Raw genomic sequence first — 16689 nt, 5'->3', positions numbered from 1 at the left:
AATTTTCCTCTCACACTAGTTACAGTATCAGAGAGAGTAAAATGTGGAACTCTAATCCTGTTAATCTTCCAAGTAACTTCACTGTGATACCTGTTTTTACAAGAGCTAACCCTTGGGAGAAAAATACCCAGAATGGGTGAAGGTGCTGTTGACCTTGGCATAGCAAGTACAGCTCTAACTCTCTTAGTGTTTTAAATCTAAATATTGACCTTTTAAAAGTTGGAACAAAAATGAGTTGATTTTGAAGGATTTAATGCTGAGCCATGTCCAATCCTTTTTTGAACACCTCCAGGGATAGTGACTCCACCACCTCCCTGGGCAGCACATTCCAATGGCAATCACTCTTTCTGTGAAGAACTTTCTCCTCACCTCCAGCCTAAACCTCCCCTGGCGCAGCTTGAGGCTGTGTCCTCTTGTTCTGGTGCTGGTTGCCTGGGAGAAGAGACCAACCCCCACCTGGCTACAACCTCCTTTCAGGTAGTTGTAGACAGCAATGAGGTCACCCCTGAGCCTCCTCTTCTCCAGGCTAAACAGTCCCAGCTCCCTCAACCTCTTCTCACAGGGCTTGTGCTCCAGACCCCTCCCCAACCTCGTTGCCCTTCTCTGGACATGTTCCAGCAGCTCAACATCTTTCTTGAATTGAGGGGCCCAGAACTGGACACAGTACTCAAGGTGTGGCCTAACCAGTGCTGTGTACAGGGGTACAATGACCTCCCTGCTCCTGCTGGCCACACTATTCCTGATGCAGGCCAGGATGCCATTGGCTCTCTTGGCCACCTGGGCACACTGCTGGCTCATGTTCAGGCAGCTGTCAACCAGTACCCCCAGGTCCCTTTCTGCCTGGCTGCTCTCCAGCCACTCTGACCCCAGCCTGTACTCTGCATGGAGTTGTTGTGGCCAAAGTGCAGCACCTGGCACTTGGACTTGTTGAATGCCATCATGTTGGACTCTGCCCATCTGTCCAGCCTGTCAAGGTCCCTCTGCAGAGCCCTTCTACCTTCTAACAGATCAACACCTGCTCCCAGCTTGGTGTCATCTGCAAATTTACTGATGATGGACTCAATCCCCTCATCCAGATCATCAATAAAGATATTGAACAGGATGGGGCCCAGCACTGATCCCTGGGGGACACCACTAGTGACAGGCTGCCAGCTGGATGTGGCACCATTCACCACCACTCTCTGGGCTCGGCCCTCCAGCCAGTTCCTAACCCAGCACAGAGTGCTGCTGTCCAAGCCACAGGCTGACAGCTTGGCCAGTAGTTTGCTGTGGGGGACAGTGTCAAAGGCCTTGCTGAAGTCCAGGTAGACTACATCCACAGCCTTTCCCACGTCCACCAGGGTCACCTGTTCATAGAAGGAGATCAGGTTGGTGAGGCAGGACCTGCCCTTCCTAAATCCATGTTGGCTGGACCTGATCCCTTGTCCGTCCTGCAGGTGTGCAGTGCTTGCCCCCAAGATGATCTGCTCCATAATTTTCCCTGGCACTGAGGTCAGGCTGACAGGCCTGGAGTTTCCAGGTTCATCCATCTGGCCCTTCTTGTGGATGGGCATCACACTGGCCAGCTTCCAGTCATCTGGGACCTCTCCGCTGAGCCAGGACTGGTGGAAAATGATGGAGAGAGGCTTGGCCAGCTCATCTGCCAGCTCTCTCAGTACCCTTGGATGGATCCTGTCTGGTCCCATGGACTTGTGAGTATCCAAGTGGCTCAGCAAGTCCCGAACTAATTCCTCATGGATTTCAGGGTGATTATACTGCTCCCTGACCCCATCGACCAGCTCAGGAGGCCAGTTATCCTGAAGTCCTCCTGCCTTGCTGTTGAAAATGGAGGCAAAAAGGATATTTAGTACCTCAGCCTTTTCCTCATCTTTGGTTACAATATTCCTCTCCGAGTCCAATAAAGAGTGGAGGTTTTTCTTGCCCCTCTTTTTGGCATTAATATATTTATAAAAAAGGTTTTTATTGTCTTTTACGGAAGTGGCAATAGCAGCATGTAGGGTTATGGCCACACCTGAGCTTGGTTTGTGGCTTATTTCTTCCAGCTGCTCAGTTCTATCCCACCCTTTCTCTGATCTCAAGGTGTACTGATCCAACCACAAGTGCAGTGGCTCTTTGCCTGGGCTAAAATAGCCACTGGAGAGAATTTAGGAGAGTAATTTGGGTTGGGAGTGATCTCTGATGGCATCCAGTAGGAAGTCTCCAACTCCCTGCTTAAAGGAGGACGACCATCAAGGTTAGTTCAAAGACAGAGCTAAGGAAATCTTAAAATAGCAGATTTTGAGACATAAGACTAAGAAGCAATTATACATTAGTGAAGTTAAGGGTGGCAAACCTCTGAAAAGGTGAAGTAGGGAAAAAGAGCAGGAGCTGCTGTGCTGCTGAGCTCCTTTACCTGCCTTGTAGCCTGGACAGCCTGCTGTCTGTAGCTTGGAGGGGTCTAGATGTACTTTTTGCCTGTTGGATTTGATTTATACTGCATAGTTTCAGGAATGGGACACCCAATCAGATGTCCAACCTGTTGTGACTCATAACTGCATTTGAGCAAATAATCCAATGTGTTTTGCTGTAAGGGCTTGGAAAGCAGATGTGAGAAGTGTGGATGCACTTGTGGCCGAGAGAGCAAATGGTACCCTGGGGTGCATCAAGTAAAGTGTGTCCAGCAGGTCTAGGGAGGATCTGCTCCTCCTATTCTTCCCTGCTGAGACCACAGCTGGAATTCTGTGTTCAGTTTGGGGCTCCCCAATTCAAGAGAGACAGGAATCTACTGGAGAGAGTCCAACAGAGAGCTGTGAGGATGATGAAGGTACTTGAACAGCTCTCCTGTGAAGAAAGACTGAGAGAGCTGGCGCTGTTTAGTCTGGAGAAGAGAAGCCTGAGAGGGGATCTTACTAATGTCTATAAATATCTGAGGGGTCTGTGTCAGGGTGAAAGTGCCAGGCTCTTTACAGTGGTACTCAGTGATAAGAAAAGGAGCCATGTGTATAAGCTGGAACCCAGGAAGTTCCACCTCAATATGAGGAGAAACTCCTTTGCTGTGAGGTTGCTGGAGCCCTGGAGCAGCCTGCCCAGAGAGGCTGTGGAGTCTCCTTCTCTGGCAAGATTCCAAGCCCACTGGGATACATTCCTGTGTGACCTGTCCTAGGTGACCCTGCTTTAGCAGGGGAGGTGGACTTCATGATCTGTAGAGGTCTCTTCCAAACCCCACCATTATATGATGCTATGTTGTTGTGCTGGAGTTTGTTGTGAGCAGGTTGGAGGGACACTCCAGTATAAATTCCCCATCAGTAAGCAGGCAGGAGGTCAGAGAGGCTTTCCTGATGGGATCTTTCATCCTGTTGTTTTTTTCCTACAGCTGCCTGCCTTTTTCCCCCTGATTTAGGAACAAGATTTGATTTTGTTGCTATGTTTTTAAACCCCAGCCATTTTTCTTCAAATTTGTTTTGGAAAATAGTCTACAGATGGCTGAGCACCAAGAGTGGCGTTGCATAAGCTCTGTTTTCCAGGGAAATCAGGCTTACAGAGCAGGTCTTTCAGATGAAGTGATGCGATGCTGCCTTCTGAAGCCAGCAGACTCATCTCCCAGCTCTAGTCAGGGAGCCATTCAGCTTGTGGATAAGAGTTTGCTTAGAGAAAGCTGATAAAAAGCTTCCAAAGCTCCTTGAGAGCAGCCCAGGTAGGGTTTGTTTTCTTTTGGTTTTAATGCTCTGGCAAGGTGGAGAGCTAACAGTTTGAGAAAGGTGATTCTGCTGCTCTGCTCTGGTGAGACCTCACCTGGAGTGCTGTGACCAGCTTGGGCCCCCAACACAACAGAGATGTGGACCTGCTGGAGTGGGTCCAGAGGAGTGCCACAAAGATGATCAGAGGTCTGGAGCAGCTTCCCTATAGGGACAGGCTGAAAGAATTGGGGCTGTTCTCAGTCTGGAGAAGAGAAGGCTCCAGGAAGACCTTAAGATGCATTTCAGTATCTGAAGGGGACCTACAGGAAGGCTGGGGAGGGACTGTTTAGAACGGCCTGTGGTGGTGATTGGATGAGGGGAATGGTTTGAAACTGGAGCAGGGTAGATTTAGAGTGGACATCAAGAGGAAGTTCCTTACAATGAGAATGGTGAAATACTGGAACAGGTTGCCCAGGGATGTGGTTGCAGCCCTGTCCCTGGAGACACTCAAGACCAGACTTGATGTGTCCCTGGGCAGCCTGATCTAGTTGCAGATGTCCCTGAGGACTGCAGGAGTGTTGGACAAGATGACCTTTGAGGGTCCCTTCCAATTCGATTCAATCTGTGAATCCTGAATACAAAGAAATCAATTTTTACACATTCTTATAATCTTTAGCAGTCTCCCAATTTCATCTTCCAGTGCTCTTATGTGAAAGACACAGGGTGACAAGCAAGTTTTCTGCCTAAATGGTCAATGTTAGCTTGCTTCCCTTTTCTCATGTGCTGCTTGGAAGTGGGGAGTGACAGGGTATCAAACCTGAAGAGATTCAGAACATTTCTGCTTCTCAGATTTGTAATGTATTCTTTAGCTTCTGTCACAGCCTGCTCTGGCTTTGCTGGTGACAGATGTGTGCTCTCTGTAATTACAAAGTTTGTGCTAAACAATTTTGCTGTGCTTGAAGACTGAGTCAGTCTGAAGGACTGCAGGTGTCCTTGTAATATTGGTCAGGCTTTGTTTTGTTGTTTTTTTTTTTTACTGACTGACAAGAGTGGCCCTCTGGCAATAGCATAAATCACAACAGCCAGCAGTTAGTGCCTCGGACAGCGAGATGTAGTGATAGGATGAGGGGGGATGGACTGCAGTTTTAGAGGGCAGATTGAGACTGGAGATTAGGAAGAATGAGGGTGGTGAGACACTGGAACAGGTTGCCCAGGGAGATGCCCCCCTTCCTGGAGGTGTTCAAGGCCAGGCCTTGAGCAGCCTGGTCTAGTGGAAGGTGTGCCAGCCCATGACAGGAGGGTTGGAAATAGATGATCTCTAAGATCCCTTCCAACTCAAACCAGTCTATGGATCTGCCTGCAGACTGAAGGATAAACATGAGAGTTTGCATTTATTCTATCTCTTCTCCTTGGGCCAGTAGCAGTTAAAAAGTCTATTGTACCTTCTGTCTAGAAGCTCTCTAGTTTTCACTCTGAACAAATTGTCAACAGCAGAAAAGAAGTCTTCCTTTGGCTCACGAAAGACTCTTCCTAATTTGGTAGCCTATGCCACCCAGGATTTCTTTCAGCAGGTGCCTGCTTCCAATCTAGCAGCCTCTAGGGCTGTTGGAAAAGCAAGCTGCCCTAAGGAGTAGTTTGGTGGATGGTTGCAGGCTGCATCTTGGCACTGTCAGAACAGCCAGAAAGTCCTGCCATACTGATCTCCATTCCAGGTGAGGAGAGCTGCCTGTCCTCAGCAGTTTGGCTCCGAGGTCAGCACAGGACAGAGGAAATGGTGGAATCTGCTCCAGTTGTGTCTTCTTATTGAAGACTTTTTAATTTTTTTTTTCTGCTGGAGGCCAACAGGTTATGAGGAAAGGCTGAGAGACCTGGGGCTGTTTAGCCTGGAGAAGAGCAGACTGAGAGGAGATCTGATCAATACTCAGCAAGAGCTACTGGGTGGACGGCAAGAGGATGGGGCCAGATTCTTCTCAGTGGTGCTTAGGGACAGGACAAAGAGCAACTGGCACAAACTGGAATCCAGGACGTTCCATCTGAACAGGAGGAGAAAATTCTTTGCTGTGAGGTTGCTGGAGCCCTGGTGCAGGCTGCCCAGAGAGGTTGTGGAGTCTCCTTGTTTGGAGAGATTCCAAACCCAGCTGAACATTGTGATCCTGGGCAAGCTGCTGCGGGTGCCCCTGCTTTAGGAATCAGTGAAATGACACCTGAAAATGAACCGAGCAGTGCTCTTTGAGATGTGTTTTGAAAATGGTAACTTCTAAAGAGTCCTTGCTACTTAGAACAGATGTCAGCATAGCTGCCTGTTCACCGCTAAAACTGAAGGGCCAAGTGAAGCCTCCTCCTTGGTTGTAATGCTGGACTTGAGAGTCAGCTCACTGCTGAGATTCTTTCTACCTCAGTTCCCCAGATGAGTGGAGACCAGTTGTTGTTGAGAACATCCAAAGAGATGCTTTACTGGCTATGATTTTGAGACTGATAGTTGTTACTTAGTGGCTATTACATGGTCAGTGGAATTTTAGGTCAAAATGCCTCTCCTGAATGTAGAGTTGGATCATTGATACTGGTGCCAGCTGGTGATTTTTCAGCACTGAAGAAACACAATCCAATCTTATAGCCAACAATGTCATAAGGAAGAGAAGTCAAGTCTCACTCAGATGCATTTTTCAGGCTCAATGTAGATCTGGAAATTGTAGGGGAGCAGGGAAAATGCAGATTAAATCTGTATGAAATGTAATGGGATTGGTTTTGTTGTTGTTGATTTTGGCAGGGGGAGGTTTTCAGCATGTCTGAATTGATCCTGTTTGCAGTGCTCCTGCATGTTTGAATTGACCACGTTCCCAGTGTTTCTCAGTCTTTTGCCTCCAGAGGCAGAAGAGGTGTTCGCTAGTGATAAAATGAACCATGTAGATCTCTCTGGCTTTCAGCTAGCTTTGGGACCAGCATTTTTCCTCTTCAAATTGGAAGTGGTATCAGTGCAGACCTTAAGGTGATAATGAAGCCCTCAGCAGCTCAGATTAGAAGCCTTTAGTTTACATCCAGTCAATTATTCATCATGACACTTGTCCAGTGTCTTCTGGAGTGTAGCCTTGAGCATGTAGGTGAGGCTGCAGTCTAGCTGATGTTGTGAATAGACTTTTTCTCCAGACTGATAGGTGTGCTGACAGCCTGGCACCCTGAGAGCTGCTGTTCTGGGCTAGCAAGTACAAGCACGCAAGTTGAGGCAAAATGCTGTTCATGTGTGTGATGAGCTCTTTGCTTACAGGGTGCCTTCCATGAGCTCTTAGCTGTGCTGTAGCTGTGAACACTGGGAACAGGCTCTTCTGTTCAGAGAGTGTGGATTTACTGGGATTTAGTTGTCCTAATCTGCTGTAGTCTGACTGTGATTCAGCAGGTTGTGAGAATGGTGTGAATGATGAGCAGCTTTTTGAGCTTCTCTCAGTAGTTGACATGATAATTAATTAAATACATCAGTTTTAAAACCTCAAGAGTAGTATCCAATTCAGACAGAGAAGAATAATGCCATGCCTTGGTTAGAACAACCAACAGGGAACAAAAATCCTTAGCCTGAAGGACTTGGCTTCCTATATGGCTGAGCATAAGAAGGACATCAAGCTGCTGGAGAGGGCCCAGAGGATGCCATAAAGGTGTTCAGAGGGCTGGAGAACCTCCCCTAAGGGGACAGGCTATGAGAGTTGGGGCTGTTCAGCCTGGATAATGTTCTAGGGAGACCTTAGAGTGGCCCTCCAGAACCTGAAGGGGGCTACAGGAAAGCTGAAGAGGAATTTTTTGCAAGGGCTTGTAGTGACAGGGGCAATGGCTTTAATCTGGAAGAGGAGAGATTTGTGTTGGAGATGGGAAGAAATTTGTTACAGTGAGGGTGGCGAGACATTGGAACAGGTTGCCCAGGGAGGCTGTGGATGCCCCCTCCCTGAAGGTATTCTCAAGGCCAGGTTGGATGAAGCCTTGAGCAGCCTGATCTAGTGGAAGGTGTCCTTGCCCATGGCAGGGGGTTTGGAACTGGGTGGTCCTTTCCAATCCAAACCGTTCTCTGAATCTATGAATTATCTTAAATAGTAGTGGAAATCAGAGCACAGCAACACCGTTGCCTTTCTGTGCCACTAGTACACATCTCAAATTGCTCCTTTCCTGAGATGTGTCATTGAACGCCGTTTAATTGATACCTCTGAGTAACTTAAATAAAACACCCAGAGTCCTGATGGAACTCAGTGCTTGGCCAGACTGGCAGGCTGCACCTGGCTCACAGTAGCTTGTCACCTTTAATGGTGAGGTGAGGCCCCAACTGGACATCTTACTTTTCTGAGCCACATGGAGGAAGGTGTCTGATGTGACAAGTAAACTCTATTTTTAGGACACAATACTTACACAGGAAAAACTGGAGCTGATGGTCTGTCATCTCCTCATTATTTCTTTTCACACCTCCTCAGACTCTAGCCAGTGGTGCCCAGTGACAGAACAAGGGGCAATGGGCACAAACTGGAACCCAGGAGGTTAAATCTGAATAGGAGGGAAAAATTCTTTGCTGTGAAGGTGCTGGAGCCCTGGAGCCAGGCTGCCCAGAGATGTTGTGGAGTCTCCTTCTCTGGAGAGATTCCAAACACACCTGACCTTTGTGATCCTGAGCAACCTGCTGTGAGTGGCCCTGCTTTAGCAGGGAGGTTAGTAATTGGCGTGGCTACTTCATGGCAGCCTTTTTTTATTTCCCCCCTCCTTTTTTCCATAAGGTAAGAAAACTAATTTCTGTGCCTGGATGAAAGTTGATATAATAATCTGTGCTGCACTGCTTCTCTTGCCTTTCCCTCAACAATTAATTAAAGCTTGTAAAGCAACTTTGCTCTCCAGAGAGGTTTACGCTTTTCAGAGAACTTAATGAATTTGGAACTGGATTAGAATGTATTGATAGATGCCAATAGAAACTGCATTTGGCTGCTGATTTGAGGGGTCTGAAAATAGAAACCTTGATTTTAAAGACTGATGAAAGAAATGAAGAATCATAGAATGGTTTAGGTTGGAAGGGACCTCCAAAGGCACAACTCCCCTGCAGTGAGGAGGGGCATCCTCCATTAGATCAGGTTTCTCAGAGCCTTGTTGAGCCTCACCTTGAGTATCTCCAGGTATGGGGCCTCAACTACATCCCTGGGCAACCTGTTGCAGTGTTCCACTACCTTCATGGTAAAGAGATTCCTCCTAACATCCATCCTAATTTTGTTCTTCTTTAATTTCAAACCATTGCCCCTCCTCCTATCTCTGCAGGCCTTTGGAAACAGTCCCTCTGCAACCTTCTCTTAGGCCCCCTTCAGGTACTGGAAGTCGCTATTAGGTCTCTCTGGAGCCTTCTCTTCTCCAGGCTGAACAACCTCAGCTCCCTCAGCCTGTCCTCATAGCAGAGGTGTTCCAGCCTCTGGATCATTTTTGTGGCCCTCCTCTGGACCTGTTCCGTCAGGTCTGTGTCCTTTCTGTGTTGAGGGCTCCAGAGCTGAATGTAGTACTCCAGGTGAGGTCTCACCAACAGATAAAACTGCAGCTGCAGTCTTGCCTCTTACATGGTCACATTTATTGATTTAAACATATTGCAGTTTGACATAAGGTTTTCTACTTGAAGGGCAGGACTTCTGGAGAGATGGGGAGGATGTTCAGAAACATAAATTTCTTCTGCTATTTTGACTCAGCTTCTTTTTACATGTCTGCACTGACCATGTGTGGTGGGTTTGCCTCCAAAGCATTGCAGTTTCTCTGTGGTTATTTTCTGTGTGGCTGCTCTGTGGATTTGGGTTTCTAATGAAAAGCTGAAGTGTGCCTTTGCCTATAAGCAGGTTCTGCAGCAGTGGTTGTAGAGTTTAAGTGCAGTTCTGTATAGCCCTGTCCATTTACAGGAAAGCCTGTGTACCACTACTGATACCAAAAATGAGCAAACCTCCTAGTGTGTGGATGCTTCGGGTTTCTGAAACTTCAAAACTTTGGATTCCCCTCTCAAGTCATGGCAAATCAGGTGCACATGCAGTGAAACCTAGCGGGATTGCACAATACTCTCCCTCTGAAATCAGAAACAAGGAATCTTGGCATGGTGGTTGGAAGGGACTTAGCAACCTGATCTAACTGGAGATGTCCTGCTCGCTGCAGGGGGTGTTGGACAAGATAACCTTTAAGGGTCCCTTCCAACCCAGTGCATTCTGGCACCTCTGGGGATCATACAGTCCAACCCCACTGCTAAAGCAGGGTCTTTCATAGCAGGTTGCCCAGGATCACAATGTCCAGGTGGGCTTGGAATCTCTCCAGAGAATGAGACTCCACAACTTCTCTGGACAGCCTGCTCCAGGGCTCCAGCACCTTCACAGCAAAGAATTTTCTCTTCCTGTTCAGATGGAACCTCCTGGGTTCCAGTTTGTGCCCTCTGCCCCTTCTCCTGTCACTGAGCTCCACTGAAAAGAGTCTGGCCCCATCCTCTTGCCCCTCCTGCCCCTCCTCCTCCTCCCCTTTAGCTCTTGCTGCTCATTGATCAGATCCCCTCTCAGGCTGCTCCTCTCCAGGCTAAAAAGCCCCAGGTCTCTCAACCTTTCTTCATAACAGAGATGCTCCAGGCCACTCAGCATCTTTGTAGCCTCTGCTGGACTGTCTCTAGAAGTTCCCTGCCTCTTTTCAACAGGGAGCCTTGAACTCACCCAGTGCCTAGGCTTCCCTTGATCTTTCTATATTCTCTAAACTTCTGACTGCAGAGCTCAGTGATGTATGTTTGGGAAGAAGAAGGGCTCTGCAGGATGCAGTGAGTACATTTAGCCAGTGTTTCATGTGTGTGTGTGTAGCTGTGACTTTCCTCACAGTTCAGAAGCAGACCCTACTAGACCTGTCTGTGAGTGGCTGTTTTAGGATTGTTGTCCACATTGGGTGGCATTTGCAGCTTTCACACCACACAGCCAAAGTTTTATGGCCTCCAGTTGTGTGTCACTTTTGTTTAACAACTAACCCATTTCTGCAAAGCCCTCAGGGCTGAGTGCCCCCCTCAGTGTGTCTGGAGCAGCACAGAGAAGGGGATTATCCGTGTGTTTCTCAGTGGAGCCTGGTACGTGCGTGAACTGGCATGCCCCTGTGCTGCTGCTGTGCTGGCACAGAGATGGCTCTGTCCCTACAAGCACAGGACTGTGCTCCCAGAGGAGCCTGCTGGGGAGAGGGAGCTGGCTCCTGGAGCCAGATCTATGTGAGTATGTGACTTGCCTCTCTTTCTCTTCCCAGCCATGTCTCAAGCTGTGCAGACCAATGGGACACAACCTTTAAGCAAAACATGGGAGCTGAGTTTGTATGAACTGCAAAGGACACCTCAGGTAATAGGTGCTGAAGAACTGGGCTCCGTGGTAGGGCTGCTTTTTGTACTTCTTAGTGTGCCTACTCTCTAAATAGAATTATAGAATAAAACCAGAGAATCATTTTGAGTGGAAGAGACCTTTAAGATCATGAGTCCAACTGATAACCCAACAGGACCAGGTCACCACTAAACCATGTCCCTCAGCACCACACCTACACAGCTTTGAAATCCCTCTGGGGTGGTGACTCCACCACTGCCCTGCACAGTCCGTTCTAGGGCTCGATGATCCTTTTGGGGAAGAAACTGTTCCTAATGTCCAACCTAAACCTTCCCTAATGCAACTTGAAACTGTTTCCTCTTGTCCTGTTGCTTGTTCCTTGGGAGAAGACACCAATGGAAATGACAGAATATCCAAAGCCACAGTCTGTTTTATACTATTAGAAAAACAAACTGATGTTTGACCTATATTTTTTTCCCTTCATCCTACTTCATGTGGTGGTGTATGTGTCTTGGGGTTGTGTATCATGTGCTCATGTATCACAGAATAGTTTAGGTTGGAAGGGACTCTAAAGATCATCTAGTTCCAACCCCCTGCCATGGGCAGGGACATCTGTCATTAGACTGTATTGCTCAAGGCCTCATCCAACCTGGCCTTGAACACCTCCAGAGAGGGGACATCACAACCTCCCTGGGAAATCTGTTCCAGTATCTCACTATCCTCACTGTAGATAATTTCATCCTGATCTCCAGTGTGTGCGTCTTGTTTTGTCTTTTTGCTGTGTCTTTGTGCTTGTCTTCATCCTTTCCCTGTGTTTCTCTTTAGAAGAGCAGTAAAACATGCAGTCTCCATGAGGAAGTTTCCATTCAAGTTTACTTTCTTCTCCACTAGGAAGCAATCACTGATGGCTTGGAAATTGTGGTATCACCCCGAAGCCTCCACAGTGAGCTGATGTGTCCCATCTGCTTGGATATGTTAAAAAATACCATGACAACAAAAGAATGTTTGCATCGCTTCTGCGCCGACTGCATCATCACAGCCCTCAGGAGTGGGTACGTACAGAGTGCTCGGGGGCGAAAGGGGTGGCTGCAAGTGTGAGCACGGAGATCCTTCAGGCCCTGGGTGTTGCTGTTAAAACGTCACCTGCCTGTGCTGAATGTGGAGCAAAATGTTCCTATTTCCTTCCTTTGTGTTCAGCCATCTGTGGCAGATTCGATCTGTTCTTCCCTCCTGTGAAAAGTCATCCCATCACTTGTGTTTGTTGCAAGAAGCTGAAAATCTCTCGGGTTTTTTTCTGCAGTTGGATCAGTGATGTGAGTACCTGTTTGTGACAATGCCCTCTGTTCAGAGGTCACAATCGGCTGTGCCTGTGTAAATTCTGAGGAGTAATGAGCAAATTTATGTTTGAGGGAAAGAAGAAACATAGAATGGCTTAGGCTGGAAGGGACCTTGGAGAGCATCTGTTCCAACTGTCCTGCCATGGACAGGGACACCTCTCAGAATCACAGAAACATTCAGGTTGGAAAAGACCCTCAGGATCACCAAGTCCAGCTGATAACCCTACTCTACAAAGTTCACCCCCTAAACCATATCCCCAGGTACCACATCCCTGGAGACATTCAAGATCAGACTTGGTGTCCCTGCTGACTGCAGGGTGGTTGAACAAACTGACCCTTGAGGGTCCCTTCCAACCCAATGCAATCTGTGAATCAATCTGTTGGTCAGTATAGTTTTTCTCCCTTCTTGTTTGTGTCCAGCAACAAAGAATGTCCCACGTGTCGTAAAAAGCTCGTTTCAAAAAGATCACTGAGGCCAGATCCCAACTTTGATGCTCTCATCAGTAAAATTTATCCGAGCCGGGATGAGTATGAAGCCCATCAGGAGAGAGTGCTGGCAAGAATCAGCAAGCACAACAACCAGCAAGCTTTAAGCCACAGCATTGAGGAAGGATTAAAGATCCAGGCCATGAACAGGTATGTAATCCACTTCCTTTGGCCACCTGTAACCTTGTCTGACTCACACTAAAAATATACCATCTGTCCTTGCTCCCTGTGTAGCCTGAAAGTTCTCTTCTCTCTGAGGTCTGCCAAAATAATTTTTAACCTCTGGCAGAATGATTTGTTCAACCAAGTGACAAGGGATAGGACTAGAAGAAATGGCCTGAAGTTGCACCAGGGAAGTTTAGACTGGCTATTAGGAAGATTTTCTTTACTGAAAGGGTTGTCAAGCCCTGGAACAGGCTGCCCAGGGAGGTGGTGGAGTCCCTATCCCTGGAGGGATTGAAAAGTTGGGCAGATGTGGTGCTTAGGGCTATGACTTGGTTGAGGACTTGCCAGTGTTAAGCTAATGATTGAACTCAGTGATCTTAAAGGTCTTTTCCAAGCTATGCAATTCTGTGATTCTGTGATTTGTAACCTTTGATTACTGCTTTGTACCATAGAATCATTAAGATTGGAAAAGACCTCTAAGATCAAGTCCGATCTTGTACCCAACACCTCCATGACCACTAGACCATGTCTCAAATAACTGTATGAAACTAAAAATGATCGTTAAAGATGTGGAAAAAACTAACAGTCTTGTTTGTGAGTATCTTTCTATAAGGAAAAATGTATTTAAAACCCCCAAATTAAATACTTTAAAGGAAACGTTTAGTTCCAATGTGTATTTAAGACTGACTGGTGGCAGGACAGGAATGGGGAGAGGGAGAAGTTGTACAAGCTTTGTGGGGCCTGTCCATTGGGTGGGTCTCACTAAAACATTGATTTCTACATATTTCTGATCAGGCTACAGAGGGGCAAGAAACAGCAGATTGAGAATGGCAGTGGAGCAGAGGACAATGGTGACAGCTCCCACTGCAGCAACGCCTCAACACACAGCAACCAGGAAGCAGGGCCTAGTAACAAGAGGACCAAAACGTCAGATGATTCTGGGCTGGAACTGGACAATAACAACACAGCTGTGGCAATAGACCCTGTCATGGATGGTGCTAGTGAAATAGAACTGGTCTTCAGGCCTCACCCGACTCTCATGGAGAATGACGACAGTGCACAGACGAGGTAAAAGTCTTCTCTTCCTCTTCATGTATTCTGCTGTGGTGCTCTGGTGCTTTTGTTTTCTGTCATTCCTTGGGGCTTTTAAAAATCAGTTTCTTTTGGTAATCACAGACTGTTAGGAGTTGGAAGGGACCTCTGGAGACTGAGACCAACTCTGCTGCCAAAGCAGGATCACCTAGGGCAGGTCACACAGTAACACATGCAGGTTTTGAAAGTCTCCAGAGGAGACTCCACAACATCTCTGGGCAGCCTGCTCCAGGGCTCCAGCACCCTCACAGCAAAGAATTTTTCCCTCCTGTTCAGATGGAACCTCCTGTGTTCCAGCTTGTGCCCATTGTTTCTTTTCCTACCACTGGGCACCACCAAAAAGAGCCTGGCACCTTCATCTTGACACTCACTTCTCAGATACTCATAGACATTGATAAGATCCCCTCTCAGCCTTCTCTTCTCCAGACTAAACAGCCCCAGGTCTCTCAGTCTTAACCATATCCACTCTCTCCCTTGTTCTGCTGCAAGTGGGGTGTGTGGGACTGCTCAGACACTACCAAACATACAGCAACAACCTGTTTTTAGCTTTTGATCACAAATAAAGATGTTGTAAGGGATTTTAGCCTTGCAGCTCACACTAGGTACTCGGATGATGGTGTAAGATCAGCCCCTTATTAAAAGATTCTTTGTGAATAACCCTTGATAGGAGGAGAGGAAGTGGCCTCAAGTTGAGGTGTTAAGGGACATGGTTTAGCACTAGACTTGAGAACAGTTGGCCTGGATGATCATAAAGGTCTTTTCCAACCAAAATGATTCTGTGATTATTGCATAAGTGCCAGCAATTTGCAGAGCAGCTTTGTGTCAGCAGGATTTACAGGCTGGAAGCTTTTCCTGGCGCTAATTTTTCATGCTCCAGTCCAAGCACAGTCTGCTGATTTTTTGGATCGCACCAATGTGCAGTCTCATGGAGTTTTCTCAGATCTCTTCCTGGATTTCTCTCCTGATGAGACATCCCTCTGTAGGACCTATAAATATGTTAGAAGCTTCAGCCAGCTTTTCTTTATGGTTTGGAACTGCAAGGGAGTTCTGGATGTTGTTCTGAAAGCAGAAAGCAAACTAAGCTTCTGGGAGAGGCCTCTGCAGCATGAATCAGCCTTCAGTTCTTGGGTGAAGAATCCAAGGGAGATAGTGAGACAAGGAAGAGTAATTAATGAGATGCAGAGTGTTGTGTGTACAGCTCTGACACCTTACAGTTCCTTGTCCAGGCACTTCAGGCTGTATCTGGGCTCAGATTTGAGCAGTCCTGAGTATTCTGAGGACTCCCTGACACCCTGTTACTAGGTTTTTCATCAGGAGCAGATGCCAGGCAGTGTTGTCTCCTCCCTAGAAAGAGCAGGAGGGCTGATGGGAGGAGTGTCACAAAGATGTATGGGCACTTTGGAACAATGAGCTGCTTGCATGTCTTGGGTGAAAATAACTCATGTTCTTTCACACTTGATGCTTAATACTTTGGGGTGTTCCAGGTGTCCTTCCTGTACCTGCAACTCAAGTGTCTTTGATTTTTTTTGTGTGGTTGTTGGCACAGATACATCAAAACCTCGGGCAATGCCACTGTTGATCACCTGTCCAAGTACCTAGCTGTGAGATTGGCTTTGGAGGAGCTTCGTAACAAAGGAGAATCAAACCAGATGAACCTTGACACAGCCAGTGAGAAGCAGTACACCATCTACATCGCTACTGCCAACGGGCAGTTCACTGTAAGTACAGCCTCTGGCTAGGAGTCAGCAGCAAGGCATCTTTGGTACAGACTGGATCTGGAATGGCTTGATGGTCTGCATGGAAACTGGTAACAAGTGGTGTCCCTCAGGAGTCTGTGCTGGGACCGGTGTTGTTCAGCATCATGACTGACAGAGACAGTGGGACTGAGTGCACCCTCAACAGGTTTGCAGGTGACACCAGCTGAGTGGTCTGGTTGAACTACCTGAGGAACAGGATGTCATCTGGAGGGATCTGGGCAAGCTGGAGAAGTGGGCTTCATGAAATTCAAAAGGACAAGTACCGGTCCTGTACCTGGGTCAGGACAGTCTCCAATGTATGGGATGTAGGCCAGGGGGTGAAGGATGGAAAGCAGCATTGTGGAGAAGATTATGGGGTGCTGGTGGGTGAAAAGCTGGATATGAGCCAGCATTGTGCACTCAGCCTAGTGCCAGTCGTGTCCTGGGCTGATGCACAGCAGCATGGGCAGCAGGTGGAAGGAGGGGATTCTGCTCTGCTGAGATCCCCCTTGCAGTACTGGGGCCAGCTGTGGAGTCCTCAGTACAGGGAGACATGGACCTGTTGGAGCAGGGTTAGAGGAGACCACAGCAATGCTGGGAGGGTTGGAAGCCCTCTGCTATGAGGCTAGGCTGAGAGAGAACTGGGCTTGTTCAGCCTGGAGAATGCCCCAGGGAGACCTTCTGGTGGCCTCTGATTTCAGCAGCCTTGTTTTTACAGTACTACCCTACAAGGCACAGGTTACTTCATTTCTCTTTTGGTGTTCTCTTCTAGGTACTAAATGGGTCCTTTTCCTTGGAACTGGTCAGTGAAAAGTACTGGAAAGTCAACAAACCCATGGAACTGTACTATGCACCCACAAAGGAACATAAATAAGCTGTGTTGGAAACCTGAGCTGGGACTAAC

At 47.6% G+C, this 16689-nt stretch overlaps 1 protein-coding gene across 1 annotated transcript; it reads left to right on the top strand.

Moving 5' to 3' along the window:
• Positions 1–10903: 10903 nt before the first annotated feature.
• Positions 10904–16659, top strand: RNF2 (ring finger protein 2). The gene is made up of 6 exons (XM_054384396.1): positions 10904–10990; positions 11861–12021; positions 12727–12942; positions 13753–14025; positions 15596–15767; positions 16558–16659. The coding sequence occupies exons 1-6, from the start codon at positions 10904–10906 to the stop codon at positions 16657–16659; spliced, it is 1011 nt and encodes a 336-aa protein (XP_054240371.1).
• Positions 16660–16689: the final 30 nt, after the last annotated feature.

This window comes from Indicator indicator, chromosome 10 (assembly GCF_027791375.1).
Source record: "Indicator indicator isolate 239-I01 chromosome 10, UM_Iind_1.1, whole genome shotgun sequence".
Lineage (NCBI taxonomy): Eukaryota > Metazoa > Chordata > Aves > Piciformes > Indicatoridae > Indicator > Indicator indicator.
This window is presented reverse-complemented; position numbering and strand designations above follow the sequence as displayed.

Coding starts and splice junctions, on each gene's coding strand:
- RNF2 (XM_054384396.1), top strand. CDS start 10,904: ATGTCTCAAGCTGTGCAGACCAATGGGACACAACCTTTAAGCAAAACA. Junction 10,991..11,860: donor AACTGCAAAGGACACCTCAG/GTAATAGGTGCT, acceptor CTTCTCCACTAG/GAAGCAATCACTGATGGCTT. Junction 15,768..16,557: donor CTGCCAACGGGCAGTTCACT/GTAAGTACAGCC, acceptor GTTCTCTTCTAG/GTACTAAATGGGTCCTTTTC.